This window comes from Populus alba, chromosome 9 (assembly GCF_005239225.2).
Source record: "Populus alba chromosome 9, ASM523922v2, whole genome shotgun sequence".
NCBI lineage: Eukaryota > Viridiplantae > Streptophyta > Magnoliopsida > Malpighiales > Salicaceae > Populus > Populus alba.
In genome coordinates, this window is record NC_133292.1 from 9,180,359 (window position 1) to 9,200,970 (window position 20,612).

Genomic DNA, 20,612 nt, shown 5'->3' on the forward strand with positions numbered 1-20,612 from the left:
ATAGATTATATATATGCCCATGAAACTCATAAAACCAAAATAAATACATCTTTAATTCGACGAAAATGTTTTCTGTGGAGGCAATTAAGTATGGTATTTGCATGCGACGAAAATGTTCAATCATTTTCACCGGAGCATCATAATGGTAAAATTTTCAGCTCAAAAAATGATTGGGGCAGTTTGTTATTGAATCCGGATCGAGCAGATCATGAGGCTTAATCAAGATACGAAACACACACAAACATTAACATTGATTAATTTGTGGCTAATCAAATACTATTGAATATATATATTATAAGTTGATTGATTTTCGAGGGGGGAAAATTAACTAGTATTTATTCAATAAATGACACGAGTAAAAAACTGTAATTACCGAATTAATTTGCAGCGAGACAACTCTTAAAAAGAGGAATGATCATCATTTCGATGATGATGCAGGTCGACTCAAAAGTAAAAGAAGGATCAAAATTGACTGTAAAAGTTCCTTTAATTACCATGCACGAAATCCAGACTCGGAGCACGCTTAAATCTGTCCAGATCTATATTTCTTATTCCCAGTTGTTACATTTAGGGTTTAACTTCCTGTAGTTTTCTAATTGCCAGGTGAAAAAACAGACAGCTAGCGTTGCAGATTAAACTGTGTAAATATATATCATGCATGCAGTATTTGATGGCGTGATCCAGCTAGAGAAACAGCCATGAATGTTATAGCAAGGAGCTCAATTAGTCGTGGGCGAGATTCAGTGAATGGGGCAATTCCCTTTCGTTTTCAAGAAAGTCACAAACCAAATTGCATTGAATCCAGAGAAACAGCGAATCAAGATACCTTATATAAGGGGCTTTCGAACAGGACACACACGATATCCTTATCGCCCTCAAAAAGCATCTTTCACGTGATGACAATTAATTGCTCGTGTTCATGGCATTTTTGTGACCCCTTCTTTCCTGAGTTATTAGGGTATCTTCTTTCTTGTTATACATTCTCTCGCTGCCCTTGTCAAGACGGAATCTTTTTAAATAATGGAGGTGTACAGTTTTGACATCTTTTTGTTATTTCTTTTGGGAGGCTCTTCTCGTCATTTAGGGTTCTGGTGTCCTTGTCTGCTCTCAGGAGTTGAGTAGCATTATTGTTTGTTCATGCTCGGTCCTTGAAAGAACTCCACTTCTTCCCGGCCCCATGCCCTAACACCATCATTTTTACCCCTCCCTTTTTTGACATCTTACCCTAATATTTAAACTCTTTGAGAAAGCCCCTTTGCAATTTTCCCAAGGTTTATCATTATTTGGATAACAAACAAAGCCTGGTTATTGGTTGGGTTCCCCAGCCAGTTGAAACTGTTCTTACCACCCACCATACGAGATCGATTAGCTTGGACTCCAATTGAATGATGTCCGTTGGCGACGATGATTTTACTTGGAGAAGGTTTGTTGATCGATTCTTCTTTGGCATGTGCCTGGATTTGAAGTTTTTTAAATTAAGCAACGATGAAGAAATTAAAAGAATGGTAGACCAACACGATTGAAAAGTTATTAAGAAAATATAATTAATTAATGGATCGAAAAGTTAGTTAAGAAAACATATCAGTCAATGGCTTTAAAACATATCTGACACATTTATTAGAAATGAAGAGAGATGAACAATGAGAATGCCACCGTCCCCTCCCATACTCCATGCGCATCTTGCACAGTGGAATGATCAAGTCCTATGCCTAGAGTTACAATCACGTCCATGAGGAATCCAGAGAGAAGAAAGAAAAAAGGCCACTTGCCGATTCCCAAACTAAATTATGACGTAAACATCGATAGAGATAAGAGAGGAGGCAGCATGGTCACAATCGTTTCAATTGCTTTACAACTGCATTCAATTAGAATTTTGAAATGATACGAGAAACCACCCACAACACTCGAATTAATGGCGTTGTTTCTCTAAAGCATCACATCTCAAATTGTGTGATTAGTCAAGTATTCTTGAGTTGTTACTTCTTTTTTTCAAAAAAATATCTTATAAATGATACATCATACATCCATACACCAACTAGTGTATAAATTACTATAGAAACATTCAAAAAATAAAAATAAAACCACTAGACCGCGCCAGGATAGGTGCCAAACTGCGCTCGGGTTCTTAATTCAAATAGAAATAGTTGTGAAACCAATTATCTCTATTGTGATAACAGCCTCTTGGAGTACTCCTAGACTCCAATTGAGCCTAAAGTCAAATCAGGTGCAGGCTTGTCCTCCAAACAACGAAGAACTAGTTATGATATTGTTCAAAAGAGGAACTGGTGATGATGATGATCTAAACGAATTCCATGAAAACCCTACTTGCTAGTTGGCCGTAAATGTGAGAGAGAAAAGAGAGAGTAGAAGTTGACAAAAGTGGTGGGTAGAGAGAGAAATAGCAGGGGAAAGAAGAAAAAAAGCAAAGCGGGTGGCAAGAACGGGGGACACTGTCGGGGCAAGCGCGTAGTGGGTAGATATGTGTTGTGAGGTGGAGAGAGGAGAAGGGAATCGGCTCGCCACATAAGAACGGCGGTGCTTTGAACGAATCGAATATTAGCGGGTCCATCCTGACAGATTCTCTCTTTTGTTTTTATCTCCACTGTCTTTTTTTATTAATTATTTTTTTAAATAATATACTCTTAACACAACATGTTTGTAATCAACCGTTTCTCTTTGCCCTTCTATTTTGAGCTTATTTCTTCCACGTCCATTTCTTCCTCTTCATCAAATTACAATTTGGAACCTAGTTTTTCACAAGGAACGCAGAAGAGAGGGCCTCGCGCCCTTGTCCTTTCTGTCATTCTCGCCTTCTATTTCCCTATGCACTAACGTCAACAGAATCCTCTCAATGTACAAAGAACTATTACTAACTGTTATATTTTATGATTTTGATCACATCAAATTTGTTTCCATGTCTTTTCCAAAAGAGTGGATGCTATGGGAGGTGGTGAATGGTGAATCTCAGCTTCCACTAACATGTGTGACACGCGAGTGATGTAAGTTTGCTGCCATATCATCAGAAGAACCAAGGAAACAAGAAATGTAATTAGTGTGAAAACATGTTGTCGAAGTATCGGTCCATGCCCGCCATCCCAGAAAACAATACGATTGTAGTAATATAGAAATCAAGACAGCATTTGGCCATTTACATCCCAAGCAGAAGCACAAGAGAGACCACAGGATTCCACTTTCAAATGGATAATCAGTCAAGACAAGACCCCGGGGCTCACATGATTTCACGTGAACAACAGCATTTTCTCATTGGCAAAAGTTCTCACAATGATGCACAAGTGACTTGAAGACGTGACAAATGCTTTCTTTTCACACCATCCACTAGTGGGAACCTTTTTCGCAGGTTCTCCACGGAGCAAACATTCCTGATCCTGTATTCTTGAATTGAAAGATGCAGTGCAGGCTTTGCATTCTAACTCTTTCAAGATACAGTGCTTCACAGAAGAAAAAAAGATTCGAGGTCACAGGTTGATATCTTTAGTGTAACCAGTCCTCAAGGCGTCACCTTTAATCAATGAGTTCTGCTTATGCTTTATTCCTTGGCTATCAAACACGTTTTGGAGGAAGAAAATTCCAAGTCTGTCATGCAAAATGTTACCTTTAAGCAATGATGGGTCCAACGTAAAAGAAACATGCCATTTAACGCTATCGCGTTTTTTTGTGTACATCAGACACATGATAAGCCTCTAAACTCAGAAGACCCATATGAAATAACTGCCACTAAGAGAATGTGACTATTTTAAGGCAAATATCAAAATATTTATGCAGAGATTAGGGATGGGCTGCTGATTGACAAGGAGATCGTCAAGCTTGATTCCGCAGAAGACATTCTTAATCTAAAAACTTTTCAACATTCTTCCATGTAAAATTTCCTGCAGGAAACCTTCAAATATTTGCACCATGGCAGCACCTCTTCAACTGATGAACTCAGCATTTCTTTTTTGGCATTAAAAACAATTAATAGCATTCAAGTTCCATCACACAAGGTCACAATAAGGGGATTGATATGTCATGCCAGACTTACAACTCATGAGCTATCAAACATTCTCGCTAGCGTCATACACCCCACCAGTTTGATTGCACAGAGGACAAAGGAACATACTACATGTTTGATAAACAAATCATGTTGCAAGAGATAAAAAATGATGTGAAAGTTTCCTCGACCTTATGGTGTCCTAGCAAGACCACATTGCATGACAAACTTATTTTTCCATGTGGCCACAACTTATAATTCAACTTCTACTTTATGCAATTCTAAGAAAAACCCGCGTATAAAAAGCAAATCAAGTATAGGAGGTAAACTAACTGGCCCCCAGTTACCACCCACGTCCATGACAAAGTCAAGAGAATCTAAAGAACAGAAAACAAAAAAAGAAGGTTGAAAGAAAACCTACTCAAACAGAAGAGGAAATGGGGTGGAAATGCAAATTTGAAATCCTTTGATGAAAATTAGTAGAAAGAACTTGTATTTTGCAAAACTATTTCCATTTCTTCAACAAGGAGCACACAGGCTGCCAGAGCAAAATGAAAAGGAGTAAATTAATCTCAAGCAAAATTCCCACTTCTAATGGGCTCAAGTTAAGTACATGTAAGCCACTCACTGCTCTGTCTTTGATAAAATGCAATGACAGGAGCTTTGAGGCTGTGAAGCCATTGAAGGAGTCAACCTCGGATATTTCTTTTAGCTTCTTGCGCAAACAATTCTCCTCTTGTCAACTGGATCCTTAACAAACAATCATAAAACTCTCAGTAAGATAAAGGTGCAGGTGACAAAAGTCTAAAACAAAAAAGAAAGAGTAAAGCTGATCATTTACCAAATGCATCAATATGATACAGCCAGAGATTGCCATAAGAAAAAACCCGAAAAAAAGGTCCAGGGCTTAGCAGGGTCATGAAAGTTAAACATAACCATACTTCAAAAGTACGTGTTATGTTTGCTAGTAGCAGAAGGGTGGCAGGCCCAGTCATGACTGGAAGTGTCTTTGGCCAAGAAGTTTAATTTCATCAGTACCATCTCAGGGGGTTAACTTCAGATAAAAAAACATTGAAATTCAACCTCTTAAGATGTGATTTGCATTTATAAATTAGCTTCAGCTATCTTTTCCTCACTATTCATTAACACCCCATATGATTGTGGATAAATTAAAAAATTGGCACCGAAAGATCATTGTTTTCTCTTTTTGAAAAGGAGGTGCATTGCACTTGTAAGTATTCATGCCTTGCAATTCAGATCCTGAAGATCTCCAAGTTACCGGCACTCTGATTGTTGTAAGGGTGCATTTCGCAATTCGTAGATAAGTTGGTCTTTCCTTATCATGGTGGAGACCAAATCAGGGCTAGATTTCTACAAGAAAATATATAAACCATGTAACTGAAGATACCCTCCTCCACTCAAACAGCTTTTTTTGAAAACTTCAATAAAGATCGTAGGATGAAGAGAAGATTCTGAAACACATGCACACACATCCATGCACATACACACACTCGATTATATATACATTCAACATGTAAACAAGACAAGACATGGCACGCACAAAATTTAAGCCTTGGGTCAAGCTCAAACTCAACACAAGCTTGGCTGGTATGAATGTCACCAAGCCAAAAGCCTGCTCATAATATTTATTAATAGTCAGCTCTCACTCTCTTATTATTAATTGTGACCATCAGTCCTCCACTTTATTCTTTGTAGTGTATCTATATTTGCTTTATGCCTATAGTCACAAGCTTATTTCCTGAGCATGATATTGTGCAAGCTTTACCAACATGCTTGGCAGCAGATCAATTAACTGAAGTTGGCAAAACAGTGTCCATGAAAAACTGTTCATCTACCCAACATGTTCACTGCATGAAGGTTCAGTTGCTAATGGAATTTATGTACATTCATGGCAGTTACATATGAACATCAAAATTATTGAAAGGTCAAAACAAAATCTTGATCAGGAATTTGAAGGGGAGCAAAGAGATCAGAAATACCTTTCTTCTGCTGCTTTTCTTTCTTTTTAGGTTCATGAGGAACTGCACAGTGAGAAATAACATATCGTCATTATTAGAGGTACAGGATTAATGCTCAATTTTCTTATGCGAGTAGATCGTGCAACTACAGGGAGAATAAAAGTACCTTTCTTCTGCCGCTTTTCTTTCTGTTTAGGTTCATCAGGACCTGGACAGTGAGAAATAACAAATCGTTACTATTAGAGTGCCAGGATTCATGCTCAATTTTCTTATGCGAGTAGGTTGTGCACTACTGGGAGAATAAAAGTGTTGGTATAGCTACTAGTCTCACCTTTTTCTCTTCCTTGTTTAGTCTCCTTTTTCTTTGGTGAAGAGTTGCTTGGAGCTACGAGATCAGGACAAAACATTTTATTTAAACTAAAACATTCTCATGTTCTCAGTTAATAGAGAACTCCATTTTTTTATGAAAGAAAAGAGAATACTTGGGTTGTGATTTAGTGTTAACATAACAAATGAAATTTGCACTATATTTTTGACAACTGCAATTCGATAAAATCAACAATTTAATGAGAAAAGGCCCTATTCAGTGCATAAAACACCTAAATTCATTAAGCTATCTATGATACTCAACTCCACTAACCTTAAGTGCAAACTAGTTGGGGTCATCTACGTTTTAAATTAGAGCAAGCCAGAGGTAAGAGAAAAGAAGTATTTGACATTTTGCCAGCAACTAATATGGACATACAGAAGTTCCTGGCTCATTTAAAGTTATTCCAAACATGATTTAAAACTTTTTCCTCATAGCTGATCCATCAATTCTTTCTAATGATAACTTGAAAACCTTATCAATTATGTTTATGGCCATTAATTAAGGTTCACAAAATCTTCCAGATAAAGCAAAAGGAAGAAAAGCAGTATGGAAAATGAGAAAATGTACATTGATTTAATCAAAACCATGCAACATGTGCAAAGGGGGATATCCCTAAAACGTTTTAATCATTCATCTAAAATATGTGAGCCACTAATCAGTTCAAAAGCTGAAAATTAAACATCATGAAGGTTTCCAATAACCCGTTGATAAAAGAGATCCTCTTCGAGAATGGAACAAAAACTACAAAATTTTAATTATAAAATGCCAAATATTAAATTAAGGTCACTCTCCTCAAGAAATTCACCATCTGTAGTTTGTATGAACTTCAAGAGGAGACCACCAATTTTAAAATGTGAGTTTAATAGAACCTTTAAAAGTTATGAAACCTAACTGGAGGATAAACTAGCTTACTCTCACTGAGATGTATAGTGTCAGTTGTTAGGATCAACTTCTACGACAACAAAGGCCACACTGCCTGGAAGTTGAGAACTGCACTGAATGAGAGCACACGCATGGGTATGAGATATATGTTTGACACAACTATATTACACATTGTATCATGCTTTTTGCCTCGCTCCCCAGTAATATAGTTGCCTCTTCATCTTTAAGTAGTGGCAATCAGATATTGAAGCCCCAGATGCACGCAACAACAATTATCTCCATGTCCAAAAAAAAGAAAAAACAAACAGCCCTCAGAATACACCAGCCAAGTTCCTTTTTTCCTTGGACAGAAAGTTAGTCACTTTAAAGAAGGAGAACCACAACCCCTATCCTTATGTTCATGAACTGAAAGGAGATTGTGCATACATCACATATAAAAAAAGTTCATTCTGTCATTTATTGCTTCGAACAAGCAATTTTGAGATGTTAAAAAATTTAAATAATGCATGATTTGCTGAGATCCCCAGTTCCAGATTTGACACATCAATTAGAAGTATGTCTTTCAATATGGAGACTAAAAGCTAAAATTGATTTAAAACTTAAGTAAATGACCACCTTTGGTTTAAATCAAGAAAGCATTTAATTATGATGAAGATGAAGGAGCTGAGGTTTCTGGACAATGGCATTGACAAAGGCTTCCTTAGTGTACTATAAATTGAAAAGAAAAGCTCATTAAGCACACACATACCATCTTCCTCATGGACAGCCCATATGTGTTTAGTCAACGCTTTATTCATTTGAAACATGTCAATAGAATCAACATCGAAAATAGAACGCAATGATTCATCACATATTATGTTTCGCTTATTCTTTGGATCTTGCAAGTTCTTCTCCCGGATATAGGCCCAAAGCTTCTTCACAACCTACCAAAACAAAAGGGAAAGGGAAAAAAGCAAGTAGGAAATATCATTTACAAAATGACTCCTAAATGATCACTTTGCAAGTCAAGCAAGTATCCAGACATCAGTTAAAATACCCCAGTTCTGGCCAGTTCTGGAACTCCGACTAACTCTTGAAGTTGAGGAGAAAGACTGCACAATTTAGTAAAACCACCTCCTCTTTTCTTAACATCCTCATCCACCTTAGCCGACCTACTGGATAAGATAAGATCATTCAGTCCATAGAACAACCACAAATATTCTATGTAATGGAATGAGAATGCTATGCTAATCCTAATGTTTCCTAATATCTATCTAGGACTGCCAGTCACAGAAAGCCCCATATCATCCATTCAGTAACCATACAAACATGCAGAAAGGTTATGAAAACTAATGCTTTTCAGCACCTCAACCAAAATTTCTTCGGGGCATGAATGGCAGGAATTTGGCTATGAAGAGCTAACCACCTCATCACTTTCAGAGGTGATATTTTAAGGATGAAGTTACTTTTAGTCATAAAAAAAACTCAACTCCTAAAGTATCCATATCATAAGTTAAAACGAGCATGAGTAATTTCCACTCTTTCAAACAGAGGAGCATTAGGAACCTCAAAATAATGGCAAACAAGAATAGCTATTCACTCATGGAAAACAAAAATGAAAGAATAAAAAAGGATACAAGAAACCCACCGTCCTTTCTTGCTTCTTTCATTACTCTGTTTCTTTACCTCTTCCTCGTCATCCTCTTGTTCCCCTCCATTGTCTCCTTCAGACCCAGAATCGTTAATATCTTTGCTTTTTTCTTTTTGCTTTACACTTTCTGATAGTTCAATGATATCATTGGTTAATAAATCAGCCAACAATCATCTGATGACACATTAAGAAGAGATCTCTAAAGGTAAATAATTAAGAAGATTATAATGTACTGTAAGGAAATAAAGTGGAAGTTCAATAGGAAGCCTGTTTGTAGTAGTTGAAGTTGAAAGTGCAGAAAATATAAACATCCTAATGTAGTCCAAATACTGGGGAAAAAGATTGGTTTCCCTGGAATAATAAAGTGTAGCACCACAGCCAAAGAAAAGGGGAGGAGGATGGTAATATCAACCCAGGAAAGGGAAAGATTAAAAAATCATAGTCAAAATAGCTGAAGAAAAAAATTGTCAAACCAGTCAGATTATAAGAAAAACTCTCCTGCCACAGAGTTTTTTTTTTTTTTTCTTTTTTCTGGGTATATAAAACTTACGCTGCTAAATTTAATTGCCAAAGCAAAATAATCCAGGTTTCCAAAACTAACAGAAAACAAGTGTAAATACAAATCCTAAGCAACCTTACATATTTAAAGCACGAAGATGCTACTACCAACCTATAACAACTAACCACCCATTGTCCCCCACAGAATGAAACAAAAGAGAACAACTTATTCAGGAAAGTACCATTTTCTCCAGTTAATGGCCAGATATGCTTGGACAGGGCTTTATTCATTTGAAACATATCAATTGAATTTACATGAAAGACAGCGCGCAATGCCTCATCACATTTTATTTCTTTCCTATTCTTTGGATCCTGCAAATTGTTTTCACGGATATAGGCCCAAAGTTTCTTCACAACCTGGAAAAACAAAAGGAGAACAAAAGTGAGATCCTGATCCAGGAACTACCACCTGGATCGACCTCCAGAAATTAATCATCTTGTTGGTGATTGGCATACCTCAGTTCTGGCCAATTCAGGCACTCCAACAACTGCTTGAAGTTGCGGAGATAAGCTACTTAACTTAGCAAAACCGCCTCTTTTCCTCACCTTTTCTGTCTTGTCTGACCTAAAAGACAGATAACACAAGAGTACCAAGCATGATTAATAAGAAACCTGTATCTGGAATGATTGGCTATCTGACATACATTCAATTCAAAATGTAATGAAATGAGCACCTATTTTCAATGTGTGTGTGTGTGTGTGAATAAAATAAAATAAAAACAGAAATCAATCAAGCCTATGAAATGAAACTCAAATATTAGGAATTCAAAATTAACCCCCCAAAAATACAAAAGAAAGCCAGTGCAAAAACTAGAAGAAAGAAATAATCAATGAAAATTATAAAGCACTGAAAGTAGAGATGATACACCCATTACTAGTCCGCCATTAAAAGGTCATTTCTTATCACTCATGAAAGACAGAATGGCATTACTAGACTGTATTACTTAAATCTACAAAAAGGCCACCTCTCTCATATTCACATCCCAATATTGAACCAACAGAGACAAAAATTCATATAATTTCACTTCCAATCTAAACTCAAAGTAAATCATATACAACCCTCACATCTAATATCATCCCAATTTAATCCCAAATAATCTCTAAGTAGCTTCACATGATTCATTGCCCACAATTAAACTTGGTGCTTTCATTTTCTTATAAATTGAAACATAACAGAAACCATAGTAGAAAAACTAACTTTAGCCTATACGACTCATAAGACACAAATGTGACATTTCTTGACCTAATTAGAACTACATAATGACACCACAAAAGACATATCCCAATTCTTTTTTAAAAAAAAAAGTCGATAATTTTGTACATAAATGATAAACAACAAATCTCTATATCTAATTTCCAGTTCCAAGCAATAAAAAACCTAATTTCCTTCCAAGAAAGAAAAATTACAAGCAATTTCCACATACGAGCAGGGTTAATTTCATTCATTACACACTATATTGCTTGTTTAATAAAAAATAAAAAAATAAATAAAACAACTTTCGAAAAAAAATTACCCCTTGCTTTCCTTTGTCTCACTATCTTCTTCTTCTTCTTCTTCTTCTTTAATACCGTCGTTTTCATTTTCATCGTCTTCAACGGTGTCGTTTTCGTTATCTTCATTTTCTGTCACATTCCCTGATTGACCATCTCCTTTATTTAGGGTTTCAAGAAAAGTATCAATTTGCTCTCTAATAAACTTTTTTTTCTCCGATAAATCAACGCCGAAATCCTCCTCTAACTGCCGCCGTATACTGCCGGCAGTGGCCGTGTCTAAGTCCGAACTCCGGAGTATTTCACGGAGCCGGGCCACGAGGTCCGAATCCGACACCATCGATTCTCTCTTCTCTTCTCGGACTCGGAAACGATTTTCTTTCTTTATTTTATTTGATTAATTTTTTATGTTGTTTCGGAAGTGGCGTCGGTTTCTCATGCAATGCAAGGTCAGGTGGCGTATCACGCAAAAAGGCAATAGGTGTGTAGGGGTATTTCTGGAATCATAAGAAAGTGAACCTCAATTCACACCTGAAAAGTATGTACAACAGGCTTACCAAAAAAAAAAGTATGTACAACAGTACAAATGTGTAAATTGTGTGTAGAAATGTTTTTGTGATAATAATTTAAAGTAATTTTTATTTTAAAATATATTAAAATAATATTTTTTTTATTTTTAAAAAATTATTTTTGATATCAATATATTAAAATAATCTAAAAATATATAAAAATAATTTTAAATAAAAAATAAATTTAAATTTAAAAAAATATGGTCAATGTTCTAAATATACCTTAAATCCAACTCAACATGAAAAAAAATAATATTCCAATGGTTTCAATCCATTTATGCATCCATTGGGATAATTCTAATTATTTTTTAAATAATATATTTATTTATCAAAGATATACATTATCAAAAATTATATAAAAAAACTAAAATAATACTAAAACAAATAAAAAATGCTCGTTCATTTCTAGATGAAACATTAATGATGGATCCTTGTATATAATTTTTTTTATAAATATTTTTCTTATAATTGAACCTGTGTAATTGGCCTGCCCCACCATCCACATACCACATCATCCGATCCGAGTTATTGAATAACATTATTTAAGTTATTTGTATTTTTGTTTACACAATAGTTTTCATTATTTTATTTTTAAAAAAAAAAAGAATAAAAAACCCAACCCGACTGAATCCGACAAGGGCCTGAGCCTTGACAATCTGACCAAGTCCAAAGCAGGGGCAACATGTGGTTTTACTGGCCCAATTCAAGCTAGATCCTCCCACTGCGCGGTCCACCAGCACGGAGAGCCCTGTGCTGTTATCTTCAACATAAATTCCAATATTTACCTGTAAAATAAAAGGTACATAAAAAATGTGTAACTTGCAGAAACTTGCCACAGATCCTAGATGAACTGTTCATAAAAACAAAATTCAGTGAAGAATTTTAACATGCTACGTAGCCAGCAGAAACTTGGTCTCTACAGCTTCCCAGACAGGCATCTAACTGTCATGAAACAAATAGCAAGATGAGCAGTCAGCAAGCAAAGTCAGTGCTATCAGAAAATATAGATCAGGTCTCTGTTTTTTTTTTTTTTTTTTTTTTTGTGTGTGTGTGTGTGTGTTAAAAGAAGAATGTGGAGCCCTTCAGAATATAGAACAATTAAGCACCATACCGAAAGTTGAAAGACAAAATTTCCAAAGAAGAAATTGCTGGGTCTCAGCGAGTACATGCACTTCAGATTTTAAATGATGCTGGTAAACAATTTCAGGACTGCTACTACAAAGCCTAACACTTTAGCACTTCAGAAATGACGTGTTACCTTACTTCAGACCATTTTGCCTTTTGACCCTAAAAAACACCAAGGCTGCACGAGCAGTTGCACGTGCCTGTTCTCATTACCTTCCCCCCCTTTTTTTTTTAATTTTCATCATACTTTATTTAGTACTATGACTGAATTTTGGATTATAGAGAAATAAAAATACTGGATTATCACTATTAACTTCAGGACTGAAGTATAATTCTTCAGCTTCCAAACCCACCCTGCATCTTCTCCCCCCTGGCGGTATTTCATACACTGTAAAAAACATAGATAAGGCAATGAGCCATAACCAAAAACAATCTAGCACAGAGCATATCACTTAATCAGGCCTCGTCACGTAATCCCATGAAACATTCAAAAGGTAGCAAGTAATGGCTGCGGAGTAAGGTAGGAAGTTCAAACTGGCACAAACCATTCAAGTCATAAGAATTACTTCCCATCTAGCAAGGTAACATGTCATATCTTTAGCAACTTTCATATTCAACAACTTTGATGCTGAAGTTAGAACTAAAAACTATAACATTAACATTTTGCCTAATAAACCCGCAAAAGGTCCTATAAACTGTCCATGTCGCTGTCCTCGGATGCCTCCTCGTCAAAATCAGACCCACTATCAAAGTTCATATTCTGAAGTTCTTCCATATTATTCTCCAAGGTAGGATCACCAGCTTTTAGCAAATCTTTCAAGTCATCTAATATATAAGGTTCTACCAATTTCCAGAACCATGTAGAAACGCTTCCAAGAAAACCTATCCAAAATACTTTCCCCTTTCTCTTCACCCTGCAATCCAGAGATTTTGATTTCAATGTTTTGACAACCCTTCCAACACCCTTAACACTCCCCTTTAGCTTCAGCACAATATCCCCTGATGATGTTCTGTGCCCCCCATACATATACCAGTATGCAAGAACCTGAGGTGACATCCACCTGTGGATTAGCTTTGGCAGCTGAGGTTGGCCTCTTGGCCAAAACTGTTCTGCATAGAAATCAAAACAAGAGTGCGAGATGGTATAAAATCTCCAAGGGATGTCATCGCTATCACTATCATCGCTAGGCTTACAAGATGGATGTAACCACTCATGGTACTGGCCATGTAAATGTCTCCTCAAAATGGAATGCATGATAGAATTCTGATTGAACTCGAATTGAATCATGTGTTTCTTCCCATCTGATTCGATTTGCAACCCACCTAAGAACAGACCCACTAAAATTTCTCTTTGCTCTTTGCTAAGCTTGAGGCTAATAGGCCTCCTTACCACTTTCCTGCTCAAGCTCAGAACAGAGTCAAGCTTTTCCATCAATGAGGAATCAATATCGTATTTCTTTTGGCACATTAGATCATATATCCTTTCTGCCTTCACATGGTATCCAGAAGAGAGGTATTCTCTTAAAATAGTATTGCATGATCTGGCATTGACACCAATCGCTTCATTATTGCGCATGTGGTTAAAAATCTCCTCAGCTTTGTCAAATTTACCGACTTTCACCAAAGAATCCAAGTAGATCATGTAGACACTCCGGTTGGGTCGACATTTCTCAAGGCATGCAGAGAAGGCTGATTCTAATTTATCGTGCAAGTTTAAATTAAGGTACATGTCCATTATAGAAATAAAAGATGGTGTAAGCGGCTTCATACCACTCTGAACTAGCTCTTGCATGAGTGACTCTGCAAGTTCCACTTCTTTGGCCTTACATAAGACTTCTATAATTTTATGATAGGGTGCAACATTGTAAGAACTTAAAACCCCCTGCATCTCTTTGAATGTCTCAAAAGATTTCATAGGTTCTCCTGCCTTTGAAAAGACTTCCATTCTACACACAAAAGCATGTGAAGAGAGACCTTCACCAAGACGGACAAGTTTGAGCCAAGTCCTTTCTGCTTCCTCCACGTCGCCATCCTTTGCACAAGCTCTCAAGATGGAAACGAGCACTTCTTGGCTCTCCTCTACTCCTGCTTGCCTCATCTCTTCCCTTAGTGATGTCATTCTTTCTTTATCTATAGTGTCCTGATAGCTATGTAGCCAGATGAGACCACCATAAATATCCTTCTGCAACTCAAGTCCACATGTCACCAAATTATGATAAATAAATTCAGCCTGTTTGAGATGATGTTTTGCAATGACCCCTGGTTTGCTCACAAGAGCTCTAAACAAAGAATTGTGCAAACTAAGTCGTGGCCGGTACCCTCCCAACTGAATCATCCGATTGTAAATGCTGCATGCCTCCTCCAGGCTACCTTGAACTGTCGTACTAAGATATGCAATGACAAGTATATGAAAAGTTGATTCACTGGGAACGCGTCCCTGACTGATAATATCATCAAATATCTCCCTGCATTTCGCAAACTTTCGCTCCTTGCCCATGTAATCTGCTAACTTAGTGGACAACGCAAAATCAAATCGATACCAATGCTGCTGCATCATCCATTTATACACCTAACAATAACCAAAAGAAAAATCTCAATAACCAAACTCTCCCTTTCTCTGTTTCGCTCTAAAGATTTAGATAAAAACTCCAGCTTAATCCTAAAAGGTTCTAGCTTTACAACAACATAATTCACAAGTCAATATCTCCACTATCATTTTCCTATGCGATACTAAATTTTAGTAATTGCCCGTTTAAATTAATATCACAACTCGTCAATTCTCAGTATCTAAACATTCAATCATAGCATAAAAAAGACACTAAGCACTGAGATTTTAGCGCTGCGGAACAAAAAATTGAAAACCCAGGTGTGATTATAAATAGTACCCTAAACCCGGTCTCGTTTTCGCGAATTCGAGTACAATGAACGACAATATAGGTAGCATCTTCCTGCCTTATCCACTTCCTCTGCCCATTAAGTATCCTCACAGCAGTGGCTGGCTTATGCGCCGGCAACTCCTTACACAACCACGCCAATTTCGCTCTCCTCCACTGCTCCGGCAACTCCGCTAGCTCCTTCACCTCCAGTGCCGGAGCATCCAAGTGCTTCCTATCCCCTCCAGCACCAGAAGATCCTAGCCCATCATCATCAAATTTAAAAGTTTCCCTCTCATTTTCATCAAAATCCAATATCCCTTCAGATTGAGAATCGCTTGCCAACTGTTCGACAGAAGTACTGAAACACTTTGGGGTTGAAATTGGGTGAAGTGTTTGGGGGGTGTTAATGGGTTCGGGGAAGTGGATGCGCTGTTGTTGGTGGAGGGAAAGGGAGAGGGAGGAGGAGAAGAGGGAAGTGCGCATAGGTGAGGTGAGGGTTAATATGTCGGGTACTATAGGGTTTAAAGGGGGTTTATTATGGTGGTAGAAAGTGATGAGAGAAGGGGCTTGAGCTCCTTTGAGAAGCATTGGATGTTGTTGTTCTGGGTTTAAGCTTTCAGTGTGACTAGGGAGGGGAGGGAAGGGGTATTAGTGAAGACTCGATAGGCGAGTATAGGTCAGGAAGCTCTGTGTGCCTTTGTTGGCTCCACCTTCTCCCTCCTTCCTTTTTTTTTTTTTTTTTCTCTTCTTAAATGGTCATCAATACTAGCAGTCACATATCTTTGATGATTGAGAATTAGGCATGTCATCGACATTCAAAGTGATGTATTTTCTCTCCACGTAATTTTTTCAATTCGACTCCGAAATGATAATTTTGAAAATGAACCCACTTTAACTTACTTTAGCTTTTGAAATTTAAAGATCTTTATAGAAGTTTCTATATTGTTACTAAAAAAACTGTGTTTTGATAAATTTAAATTTTTTTTTGGGGGGATGAAAAAAAATGAAAAAACATTATTTGCATGTAAAAATCAGAAACTAAAATTTTAGTTTTTTATTATTTAAGTTAAAAATATAAATATTATTTAGAAAGTGGCTGAAAAACAATATAAATATTGTTTTTTAATAGTATCGGTGACCTTATTATTAGAATTTTGATGTCTTTTTTTCTCTCTCTTAATCTTCTTTTTTTATTAAATTCTATATCTTTCAAATTTAATAAAAAAACCATCCCAAGTTTATATGGATGGTCATGCTGCTGCTGAGTTGTGGACGAGATCTTTGCTAGTTCTTTAGAAACGCCCCATCTCCTGTGCAATGTCCCTGAATTCACTCATGATCAAGCCAGTTCTGAAAGTTCTCACCGCATTGGTTTCACTAGTCTGCCAGAAAGCTTGGAAGAGTACCACGTCATGTCTGTTCTCTAATTTGGTCCTCGTTTTTTTTTTTTTTGGCTTTGCAGAACAAATTATCAGAGATTGCTGAGTAATTTGGCAACAAAAAGACCTAATAAAAGAAAAAGATTCAGCGATAAAAATGAAAAAGAGCAAAGAGTGGCACTGTGGATTCCAGTAGAAAGAGTCGATGCCTTTTTCTTTTTCTTGTTAATTGTGTGTTTTTAGAACTTCGTAATTATAATCTGTAATAACGATCAAAATCTCTGGATAATGAAGGCCGAGCAAGACTAGCTGCTGGTTGCTTTTCTATGCATGCATGGATGTCAGCTGGAAACCATTCATGTGATGCATTCGGGTACACGTGTATTCTTAGAAGGTCCATAAGCTTCGCTCCCAATCCATACACGTGGAGCAATCTTTACATCGCCCCACAAATACGCCTTGGCTCCGTTTGTTTGCAGGAAAGTGGTTTCCGGTTTTGGAACTCAAAAATTCCGGGGAAAAATGAATTCCTGGAAAGTGAATTCCGGGAAAGTATTTTCCGATGTTCGGTAGTGTTTCAAAATGAACTGGAAAACACTTTTTGTTTGGTTGTGTGTATGGAAAATGAACTGAAAAATAATTTATTAATGAATTAAATTTTTTTTCAAGTTTATCTAATATATATATAATATTTAATATAAAATATTTAATCACTTACAATTGTCATAACCCAATTTTGATCTTTTTATTTTTATTATTTAAAAAAAAAAAAGATGATGAAAAATAAAAATAAAATAAATGAAGGATGAATTAAAATTTGGGTTAAGGGCAACATGATTGGAAGTTTAAAAATTTAATTAAACTCTTGACTAGTTTAATTAATTAAATCAAGAGTTTTAATTGGAGAATTGATTTAATTAAATTTTAGATTATTTTAATTAATAAAATCAAGAGTTTAATTGAAGAGTTAATTAAACTTTGATTTAATAAAATAAACCTATTACTTAAATAAAATAAACCAACTCTTTGCATTTTAATTTGCTACAGTAGCAGTGAATTATAATTTCCTGCTACGTAGCAGTGAATTAAAATTCACTGGCAGCCGTGCGGAAAGTGTTTTCCTTTCTTTTAACCAAAGGAAAACACTTTCCTTTCTCAAGTAACGATTTTAAACGTTGACCGGAATTAAGTTTCCGGTTTTACTGTTTAACATTTGTTTCGGGAATCAGGAAAACGAATTCCAGGTCGGTTTTTTTGAAACAAACAGAGCACTAGAGTCTGAATGATTTGGCTCCGTCCAAAGAGCGTGAATCAAGTAAATAAATAGGACTGCAGTGTCTAATCGAGAAAAAGCAATTTGAAAATATTTTGAAACTCATTGAAATTTTAAAAAAAATCGATGAGTTTGGTTAGTCCGGTTTTAATTTTTAAGGAATAGAACTCAAATAGTAAAAAAACCGAGTGCCAAATTATAAAAAACCGAGCCAAAACAAAAAAAACCGAGTTAAATAAAAAAAAACTAAGCTGAACCGGTTTGAACCAATTTTTTCTAAAAACCAAACCAAAACCGGCCAGTTTGAACTGGTTTTGATGTTTTTTTTTTTAAAAAAATTTAGTTTAATTATTTTTTTTATAAAAATTTAATCGAACAAAATAACCACCTCTAATATCTAATTAAAAAAAATAATTAAAAATATTTTTAAAAGCTTAGATAACATAATAACAGATAACATCTAAGAGCCCTGTTAAACCCTTGTTTATTTTTTTGTTTTTTAAAAAATTGTTTAAAATTAAATTTTTTTTTATATATTTTTAGATTATTTTAAAGTGTTAATATTAAAAATAATTTTTTAAAAATAAAAAAAAAATTATTTTAATATATTTCTAAATAAAAAATAATTATAATTACATTTCAAAAACATTTCCTTATAGGCCTTATACAGGTAAAAAAATAATGTATACATTGAATACAGGCACATATGCACAGCAGCATGCTTTTGTTTAAAAGACAGGGACCACGACGTAAAAATGGCGGTTCAACGATTTCGTGTCAACATTGAGGACATACATTCCCCGTGCAGATCGGTGTCTTGGACTAATTAATCCTACCCCTCTTATCATTCAATATAATTTTGAGGTCTAGGACTCTTTATATTATTATATATACACACGGAGGGTTTTTTTTTTTTTTTCCATTCATATTTATCATAGTTATCGGATCTATTTTGAAGTCTGACTTGATTAAGGACTCCAGTCATCCAATCTCAAAACAGTGTTATTTAAAGATATTAAAAATAAATAATTAAATATAATAAATACTAGAAAAATACATGATTATGTTTATTTTTTTGAAAACGGTAATTCTGCTGCAGAGGGATCAACAAGTTGACCTTGTAAACCATTTGGAGTTTAATAACCATGAACTTTATTATTATTAATATTGTATTATGATTATTTTTAAATAATTTTTCGTATTAAAATATATATTATAATTTTTTTTATTTTTTTAAAATCATTTTTAATATCAAGCTATCATCATAGACAATGTAGCTAGGGCAAGAACTTTCTACTTTCGATCGAGCATGCCCGATAATTGGCTACGTGCATACCTGCTGGAAACTAACAGGATTCGGAAACGTGCTCACTTCAACTCCAGCAGCCTGTACCGTGACTGAAACTGTGAAAAACGTTTTTTTTACACCATACAAAATAATAGTTAATTATCAATCAATAAAAAAATTGATTCCTCTATTTTCTAGACAAATCGATCCACCGGTCAAGCATAATTTATAAGCCCGTTAAAACAGAGTGATATATCAATTGATATGTTAATAGTTTACATAAAAAATTATGAAGAATGAGAAGGTATTCTAATTTTATAGAAATAGAATCCACAAAAAACTTATATTGTTAAAAAAATTATAATAATTATACTCAAGATTAAGCCCTTCATTATCAAATTACACAGGTTTTGCAATATATACATTTAAAATAATGAAAATGTTAAAGTGCAGATTACTAGAATATATAATTTTATGTTTTTTTTCAAACTCGTAAAATCAGTCCAATTTTATTGAGTTTGATTGACTTTACTACTTTTAAAATTTTAATTTAATTTGACATAGGAGATCCATATTAACTTATAAAATTTTAAGAATAAATTCACTTTTTTAACAACATGATCGTGACTGTGACAATAACACCAGCAGTTTTTTAAACCTGAATTATATATATAGATTATAAAACTCAAGTTATAATCGTACTTAATAGTCGAGCTAGCTTTTATTTGTAGTTTTATACTATAAACAATCAATGGATCCTTCTAGCAGTGTCCAGTGACACCCATCCATAATAAAAATACTAACAGATACATAGTTTGAATTCACGTAACCCATCATGCTTCAATAACATATTCAGCAGTTTATTACATTACATGCTTGTCTGTATCCTAACTAACGATCCTGCACGTTTAAGTCGTACGTTTCCACCGTTTGGTTAGGACTATATATTTATATTCGAGCATGTATGGATGCGGCAGGATCACAAACCTATTTGGTGTAGCTAGCTTGCTTCCATTAATTTGTTTTTTTTTTTTTTTTTTTTATGGTGGTAAGAATAAATATGAAACGGCAGCCGAAGTTTGAATTCATTAATACACGAAGCCTACTCCCGCTGGTTTGCTTCAAGCTGGACCTTCGGATTGCTTGATTGGATATAGAAATTGACCTGACCTAAATCACGGAGCATAAATTAAGAATGTCAATT

At 35.3% G+C, this 20,612-nt stretch overlaps 2 protein-coding genes across 11 annotated transcripts; both read right to left on the reverse strand.

Moving 5' to 3' along the window:
• Positions 1-1,945: 1,945 nt before the first annotated feature.
• Positions 1,946-11,371, reverse strand: LOC118058688 (uncharacterized). 10 transcript variants are annotated; one of them, XR_012170667.1, is made up of 11 exons: positions 10,922-11,370; positions 9,864-9,972; positions 9,590-9,764; positions 8,847-8,976; positions 8,256-8,373; positions 7,968-8,142; positions 6,299-6,352; positions 6,134-6,175; positions 5,989-6,030; positions 4,617-4,731; positions 1,946-3,594 (listed from the first exon to the last, which is right to left on the reverse strand). XR_012170667.1 is itself a non-coding variant. In XM_035071413.2 (10 exons), the coding sequence occupies exons 1-10, from the start codon at positions 11,236-11,238 to the stop codon at positions 4,697-4,699; spliced, it is 1,194 nt and encodes a 397-aa protein (XP_034927304.1). In that variant the 5' UTR covers positions 11,239-11,371; the 3' UTR covers positions 4,432-4,696. The 10 variants fall into 10 exon arrangements, 4 of the variants coding, with proteins under 4 accessions (XP_034927304.1, XP_034927303.1, XP_034927305.1 ...); XR_012170669.1 differs by having other exon boundaries at positions 4,617-4,738; XR_004689213.2 differs by lacking the exon at positions 1,946-3,594 and adding an exon at positions 4,432-4,526.
• Positions 11,372-13,164: 1,793 nt separating this feature from the next.
• Positions 13,165-16,293, reverse strand: LOC118058686 (pentatricopeptide repeat-containing protein At2g15820, chloroplastic). The gene is made up of 2 exons (XM_035071410.2): positions 15,478-16,293; positions 13,165-15,161 (listed from the first exon to the last, which is right to left on the reverse strand). The coding sequence occupies exons 1-2, from the start codon at positions 16,054-16,056 to the stop codon at positions 13,281-13,283; spliced, it is 2,460 nt and encodes an 819-aa protein (XP_034927301.1). The 5' UTR covers positions 16,057-16,293; the 3' UTR covers positions 13,165-13,280.
• Between the last annotated feature and the right edge of the window lie 4,319 nt (positions 16,294-20,612).

Bases quoted from the DNA above. Each gene is read 5' to 3' on its own strand.
- LOC118058688 (XM_035071412.2), bottom strand. From the start codon at position 11,238: ATGGTGTCGGATTCGGACCTCGTGGCCCGGCTCCGTGAAATACTCCGG. The intron at 9,765-9,863 runs GTATGCCAATCA...TTGTTTTTCCAG, and splicing joins CTGAATTGGCCAGAACTGAG to GTTGTGAAGAAACTTTGGGC. The intron at 6,353-7,967 runs GTATGTGTGTGC...CTGATCTCGTAG, and splicing joins GGCTGTCCATGAGGAAGATG to CTCCAAGCAACTCTTCACCA.
- LOC118058686 (XM_035071410.2), bottom strand. From the start codon at position 16,056: ATGCTTCTCAAAGGAGCTCAAGCCCCTTCTCTCATCACTTTCTACCAC. The intron at 15,162-15,477 runs GTACTATTTATA...GGTTATTGTTAG, and splicing joins AAAACGAGACCGGGTTTAGG to GTGTATAAATGGATGATGCA.